At 35.9% G+C, this 7,533-nt stretch overlaps 2 protein-coding genes across 3 annotated transcripts in view; both read left to right on the plus strand.

The window, feature by feature from the left end:
* The first annotated feature begins 1,393 nt into the window (after window positions 1-1,393).
* LOC108576396 (organic cation transporter protein-like) lies at window positions 1,394-4,587 on the plus strand. 2 transcript variants are annotated; one of them, XM_017939381.1, is made up of 10 exons: window positions 1,394-1,840; window positions 1,955-2,114; window positions 2,184-2,246; window positions 2,366-2,624; window positions 2,741-2,909; window positions 3,029-3,262; window positions 3,336-3,550; window positions 3,629-3,810; window positions 3,888-4,024; window positions 4,105-4,587. In XM_017939381.1, exons 1-10 carry the CDS (start codon window positions 1,698-1,700, stop codon window positions 4,220-4,222), a joined length of 1,680 nt encoding a protein of 559 aa, XP_017794870.1. In that variant the 5' UTR covers window positions 1,394-1,697; the 3' UTR covers window positions 4,223-4,587. The 2 variants fall into 2 exon arrangements, with proteins under 2 accessions (XP_017794870.1, XP_017794869.1); XM_017939380.1 differs by having other exon boundaries at window positions 1,955-2,246.
* A 539-nt stretch (window positions 4,588-5,126) lies between these two features.
* The window catches only part of LOC108576450 (DNA replication licensing factor Mcm3), a 3,545-nt gene continuing 1,138 nt past the window's right edge, over window positions 5,127-7,533 (plus strand). Inside the window, exons 1-9 of the mRNA XM_017939454.1 lie at window positions 5,127-5,195; window positions 5,258-5,370; window positions 5,481-5,689; window positions 5,779-5,909; window positions 5,990-6,228; window positions 6,298-6,540; window positions 6,615-6,978; window positions 7,061-7,365; window positions 7,446-7,528. Coding sequence (XP_017794943.1) covers window positions 5,127-5,195; window positions 5,258-5,370; window positions 5,481-5,689; window positions 5,779-5,909; window positions 5,990-6,228; window positions 6,298-6,540; window positions 6,615-6,978; window positions 7,061-7,365; window positions 7,446-7,528 — 1,756 coding nt within the window. The remainder of the gene's footprint in view (window positions 5,196-5,257; window positions 5,371-5,480; window positions 5,690-5,778; window positions 5,910-5,989; window positions 6,229-6,297; window positions 6,541-6,614; window positions 6,979-7,060; window positions 7,366-7,445; window positions 7,529-7,533) is intronic.

Here is a 7,533-nt window from a genome sequence, read left to right on the forward strand (position 1 = left end):
TAAAATTCAATAACTTTTTTTCTATTATGTCCTTTAAAATTTGCTATTAGAAATTTTGAAAAAAGATTTCATTCAACTTTTAAGCGGTAAAACGACTTACCAGCCACCCTGTATTTAAAACGAATAAGAAAATCTTCTATTTAAATATCGCCTTGTTAACGTAGATTCCAGTAAAAAATCCTACAGAATTCCTTTCATTCCTGAAATTTTAGTCATTCGTTATTATTTTCCTGCAACTTTATTTTCTCCAGACTATTCGCCAAACATTTCCTGCACTATTTTTAACTAACCGATGAATTCTTTTTATTCTACGTGTTACTTAATGTTTTGATCGGAGTCGTATATACGGAGACGTCCCGCGGTCAGGTTGAATTCAAACCGGTAAAGGCTGGTGTGTGTGTTAAATTCATTTGCATTATTAATGGTTCGATAACACGTAGCTCATGTCGCAATACTTGCTGTTTCCGACTGATCCTTGATATACCGCTGCAAAACCACTTCATGCCTCGAGAATGAGAAGCTTTCGTCATTATCCCGTCGATTTGCATACACACCACGCGGCAAACAACAATTTATACCTTTCGATACCATTTGGAAACATTCCAATGTCAATTCTCGTTTCATCCTACCTTTTATTCGCTTATGAAAATGATCGTTGATCCTTTTAGCGATCCTTTGTTCCATTATCGATAGCGTTACTTTTACCTTAAATACAAAGGAAAAAGATAATAATATAAGTACGTAAAATATGAAACTTTAGGATAAAATAGTGAAATAATATTTAAAGATTATGGTATGGAGTCACTGTTGAATAGCCTTGAATGTACAATTGATTTCGAACAGCCTATAGAATTCGTTTCTATGAATGACCAAGCGGCGGTCCTTTCATAATTGCTGAACGTCGCTCTTACTTAATTCGAATATTATTAGTGTCACCCTTAAAATTAGAAATTGCCCAAGCTTTCACAAAGGTTGAACATTGTATCTCACGAACTTGTTGAACTTCTAAATTTCAGGCTGAAAGAGGGGGATCCACGTGCACCAGAATCCGAGCCAGCACAGTTGATCGTCGTGTCCTAGACGCTGTTGTTGATCATCGACACAAAAACGCGTGAAACATAGCCTGCTGCACAAGTGATATATCATCTCCACAAGCCTACTTCACCTTTCAACCGGCCAGGAAGATATATACTTTCGACACTGTAGCAGTATTCCAAAGCTAATTCATTCAAGCACTAGTTTTATCAGACGTACCCATTTAAAGGCTGTCTTTGATGAAGCTTCTATTTTATTAAAAGGAACGAAAATGACGTAGATCGCCAACGAGAATCTTTTAACTTACGCGTATGAATTAAACGGTAATTTAAGGAACATTTTTTAATGAATTAATAAGAGAAGGGGAGAGAACCTTGATAAAATCCCTTTTTTCACGAAGAAAAAAGAAAAAAAAAAGTGAAAGAAAGAGGATAGAGACGAGAAGGTTTCTTTGCCGCAGTAGAAACTCGTGGATCGGTAATTCGATTCAACGAAACAGCGTTACATAGGTCTGTGAGGATCTACTCGTGGCAAGAAATCATTACTTCCGTCGAGACGGATTCGACGACAGGGAGAAATTACTTCAGGAGCGTATCCCCGAGTAGAAGGACCACGGGGATTCGAAGTCGTAAGCGGAGAAGAATTAGAAGCATCAAGGAAAAATGGCATACGACGATGTTATCCTTCGTATGGGCGAGTTTGGACGTTATCAGCGGAGGATCTACCTGTTGCTCTGTCTTCCGGCGATATCCTGCGCCTTCCATAAGATCGCCGGTGTCTTCCTAAGCGCGAAAATGAACGCTAGGTCAGAATTAATTATGACGATTTAAACAAACATATTAATATATATTATTGTCATCTTTTTATTTCCTTATATTTTATCAATGAATTTTGTTGTTATTTTATAAATAAATTTTAGGTGTATGTTACCGCACGAGAACCCAGAGAACGCCACATTTTTTCTACCACCAGACGTGATGAACGCGAGCTACCCATGGGACCCAGAGCACGAGGAATGGTTACAGTGTTACAGACGGGACATTCCTAATATTGTTAACGAGACAACGATCAATAGGTACGTCGATACGTCGACAGGCGATACACTCGTCCAAAAACCATTTACTCCAAATGGTCTCAACACTAATGAGTTCAAGCCATGCGACAGATACGTCTACGACAGGAGCAAATATAAAAGTACCACTAGCTCTGAGGTACATCTGAACTGCAAAATTTTATCTTCATTTCCTTCTTAAAAGGCAATTTAAAATAATTGTGTGGGTAATTATGAAAGTGGTTTATTTATATGTATTATTTAATCATTTATTTTCAGTGGAACTTAGTATGCGACAAGGCATGGTTGAGAGCTACGGGGGATTCGTTGTTCATGGTAGGAGTCATGCTTGGCTCGATGATTTTTGGTGGTTTGTCCGATAAGTATGGACGTAGACCAATTTTCTTCCTGTCTTTAGTCATTCAGCTGGTCGGCGGTATACTAGTCGCGGTATCACCCGAGTTTATTTCCTACGTTATCTTCAGATTAATAGTCGGCTCGACCACCAGCGGAGTGTTTCTGGTCGCCTACGTTATAGGTAAATCCTTATGAATTCCATATATCCACATAAACCTGTACACCCTTCACTGGCATCATTTAATATTATAGCGATGTTATTATACTGACTATGAGAACGACAACGTTGCCTTTCAGCCTTGGAAATGGTAGGTCCAAGGAAGCGTTTGGTAGCTGGAGTTGGCTGCCAATTGTTCTTCACGACTGGATACATCCTAACCGCTGGTTTCGCGTATTTTATTACCGACTGGAGAATGCTACAAGTCGCTATCACTGTACCAAGTATCGCTTTTCTTCTTTACTGGTGGTAAGACAAGTATTCCTCTTATTTGAGGAATTGAGATAATTGTAGTTCACTGTATCGTTGAATTCATTTATTTTCTCCTATTGAATTTTTTTAAAGGTTATGTTAAACTTATTTTGCAGGTTCATTCCTGAATCAGCGCGTTGGCTATTGACGAAGGGTCGTGTGCAAGAAGCGAAGGATCTTCTTCAACGAGCCTCTTTAGAAAACGGTGTGGAGATGCCTAGCGAAGCTCTGGACACGCTTCTCAATAACAGTACCGATGAGAGTGCACCAGATTATAAAAAACCGTCGTTGTTTGACCTTTTCCGATATCCAAACTTGAGACGGAAGAGTATTTTACTATTTTTCAATTGGTAACCTTTATTTCCAAATATTACTTGGCATTTAGTAGGCACAAGTGTAATGTCACCGTCTCCTTATATTTAGGCTTGTAAATAGCGGTACGTACTACGGCTTATCTTGGCATGTGTCCAACCTTGGTGGCAACGATTATGTTAATTTCGTGATTTCCGGGTTTGTGGAAGTACCCGCGTACACGTTTTTGATATTCACGTTGAATCGTTGGGGAAGAAAACTCATCCTGTGTGGTTGCATGTTGACCTCTGGAGTTGCATTGCTTGGTATTCTGTTCGTACCTGCTGGTTAGTGAAATAAAAATGAATTTTTGATTTTTCGTAGACAGTTTAATTTATATTCTATTAATTTATTAATATTTGTAGACGCCCCATGGCTCGTAGTGTGCCTGGCGATGATCGGTAAACTAACGATTACATCGTCCTATGGTGCTATTTACGTTTTTACTGCCGAACAATTTCCCACGGTTATTCGAAACGTTGGCCTCGGAGCGAGCTCGACTTTCGCTCGAATCGGTGGCGTAATTGCTCCATACGTCATTTACTTGGTAATTAATCATCTTGATTTCTGAAGTATTTTGAATAATTTATGTACATTAAACTGATTTAAAATGCTACTTGATAGTCTGAAATCTGGATGCCTCTGCCATTCGTTATTTTTGGATCGTGCGTGCTCTTTGGCGGAATGATGTCTCTGCTTCTTCCAGAAACACTGAATAAGAAGCTTCCGGAGTCCATACAAGATGCCGAATTATTCGGGAAGTATGTCGATTTACATTTCCTTTTTCTTTTACAAGAAACGAAGTTTACTTTAATCTCATTTTTGCAATGTCTTATGTTAGGAAACCTTCGAAGAAAAAGAAAAAACAACAACTAGACATAGAGCAACTGAACGAAGTTGATGTGATAAAACCATTGAAGCCACAAGAGAATGGTGTTCACGAGAAGCAAAACGGATGACGTTAATTTTCAAAGAGAACGTCGGTTATGCTCAAAATATATACTTGAATCCTCTCTGACTGTATTTTGGGCACCCTTGTATACGCGTCTCACGTATACGAATCTTAGCGTGCCTATTGCAAGATTGCAATACCAAACAAAAAACAAAAAGAAAAAAAAAACAAGTAAAATCATATTGGTCTTTCAAGCTGCATGACTAACGATGTAGGTTGCTCCTAATCGAACGAAATGTGAAGCTAAAGAACTATGAGAAACCTACACTTCGACTTTTAGATTGTCTCAAACGCATTGAAAGTGAGAAGGTAGCGTTTACCTTCTATTTATACGTACACAACCTTTGTAACTAATAGCACATAAAAATTCTGCCAGCAAACATATCATTTACTGTAATTTTCTAAATGTTGTTTACGTGTTAAGTGACCTTGAGATATAAATTTGTAAAAGCTTATTTGGGAAATTTGCGGGAAAATAATTGTACTTCCATGCGATAATTGCAGATAAAAAAATACAAAGACACTGACATTTTAATTGCTCTTTATTCCATTATCTATGTACATCCTATCTCTCTTCTCCATTAATTTTATTAAATTATCGCTTACAGTGATCGAAGTTTGTAGTTTATAGCAATAAGATTCTGAATTTTTTAATTATGTAAATTGTGCTGACATCTGTTGGAATGCGTAATGATTCTTGGAATCGAATGAAGAATAATATATCGAAATATTCAAGATGTCGATCGTTTGAAATATATCGAATCTCGAGTGTTTCGATTTTCTTATTTTCCCGCGCAACGTTGTTAAGAAAACACGCGGATCGTTTTCTTGTGTATATACTTAGTTTCTTAATTGTTAAACATTCGAGTAAATAATATTGTGGTAAAGTAAAAAGCTTAACAGAAATAAAAATGGATGTTGATAGAGATCAAAGGGTCGAGGAAATGCAAAGACAGTATATGGATTTTTTAGACGACATGGTGAGTTTATAAACATTTATGATTCGCCGCAAAATTACACTTCCTTATTGATTATTCTTTAGGAGGATCAAGGCATTTATACTACTCTCGTTAAAAATATGATCGAAGAAGAAAAACAAAGATTGTATGTAAACGTTAACGATTTGAGGAAAAAGAATCCTGCTCGTGCAGCAAGGTGTGCATAATAGATCTTATTCACATATTCCGGTTCCTTATTTTCTAAATATATTTTAAATACTGATGTTACAATATTTTGTACTATACTAACTTCTATTTTTGTTGTAGCCTACTAAGCAATTCTTTCGAAGAGCATCAAGCTTTTGAAAATGCATTAAAGCAATTTGTTGCAAGTATTGACACAAACTATGCAAAAGGAAATGTAAATTTTTTTATAGCATTTGAAGGAAGCTTTGGAAGCAAACATGTTACACCAAGAACTTTAACATCACGTTTCTTAGGTAACTTGGTATGTGTGGAAGGTATTGTCACAAAATGTAAGTTAAACTTTAAAATTATTGTGAATTTTATATTTAACTGTTATTACATTTTGATTCTATAAAATATGTGATATAAATTTTATTAGGTTCTTTGGTACGACCAAAGGTTGTTAGAAGTGTTCATTATTGTACTACAACAAAGACAGTGATAGAAAGGGCTTACACTGATTTTACATCATTTGAAGCATTTCCACAGTCTGCTGTGTATCCAACAACAGTAAATTATTTACAGTACCTTCATGTGATTTAAACATAATTTGTATATTTCACATTATACTTCTGATATTTTAAATATAGGATGAAGATGGCAATCCATTGGAAACAGAATTTGGCCTTTCTACATACAAAGATCATCAAACATTAACTATACAAGAAATGCCAGAAAAAGCACCAACTGGCCAGTTACCAAGAAGTATAGATGTTATATGTGACAATGATTTAGTAGATCTTTGTAAACCTGGGGACAGGGTTCAGATTGTTGGAAGTTTCAGATGTCTACCTGGTAAACAAGGAGGATACACAACAGGAACTTTCAAGTTAGTATATTAAGAAATAAAATCTTTGTAATGTTTATAATTGCCTGTATGTAAAACTGTTTATTGCAGATCAATTTTGATTGCTAACAACATTATGCAATTAAGTAAAGAAGCTACTCTATCTATTTCTCATGATGATGTTGCAATGTGTAAAAAACTTGCTAAAAGTAATCCATGCAGAAATATTTTTGAATTACTCAGTAAATCATTAGCACCTTCTATTCATGGACATGATTATGTGAAGAAAGCAATTTTATGTTTACTACTTGGTGGTGTTGAAAAATTATTACCTAATGGCACAAGATTAAGAGGGTAAAGAATATTATATTCTATAAATAATGAAAAACTTCAAAGGAAATGAAGATCTAATTGGTGATCTCTTCTAGAGACATTAATGTTTTACTCATTGGTGATCCATCTGTTGCAAAATCACAACTTTTGCGTTATGTACTGTGTTCTGCTCCAAGAGCAATACCGACTACTGGTAGAGGATCATCTGGTGTGGGTTTAACAGCTGCTGTTACTATAGACAATGAGACAAGGGAGCGAAGACTTGAAGCTGGAGCTATGGTGTTAGCGGATCGCGGAATTATCTGTATAGACGAATTTGATAAGATGTCAGACATTGATAGAACAGCTATCCATGAAGTGATGGAGCAGGGAAAAGTAACAATTGCTAAAGCTGGAATACATGCTAGCTTAAATGCACGGTGTTCGGTGCTAGCGGCTGCAAATCCAGTTTATGGAAGAGTAAGACTTAATTACAGTAAAACTGATAGTTTAATTTCAGAACTAACATATATTTGTTGCTTATTCTTGCATTCATTTTCAGTATGACCAATATAAAACGCCAATGGAAAATATAGGCCTTCAAGATTCGCTGCTTTCACGTTTTGATTTGTTATTCGTCATGCTGGATACAGTAGATTATGAACAAGATCAAATAATCAGTGATCACGTTGTGAGAATGCATAGGTACAGAACTCCAACTGAACAAGATGGAGAAGCATTACCCTTTGGTTGTAAAATAGATATACTAACCACGAAAAATCCTGACCAACTTCTTAATGAAGGAATGGCGACTGAAGTGTATCAGAAGCATGATCCATTGTTGCATGGCACATTACGATCAAAACGGTACATTTAAATCTCTTATACATTCATATGTTAATATTTATAATAGTTTAACATTTCACATAAAGGTAATATTTTTTTAGTGATCAAATTCTTACCATAAATTTCATGAGAAAATACATCCACATAGCTCGTTGTATGAAACCAAAACTTACAGAAGAAGCTAGTGAA

This window comes from Habropoda laboriosa, unplaced genomic scaffold (assembly GCF_001263275.1).
Source record: "Habropoda laboriosa isolate 0110345459 unplaced genomic scaffold, ASM126327v1 scaffold291, whole genome shotgun sequence".
NCBI lineage: Eukaryota > Metazoa > Arthropoda > Insecta > Hymenoptera > Apidae > Habropoda > Habropoda laboriosa.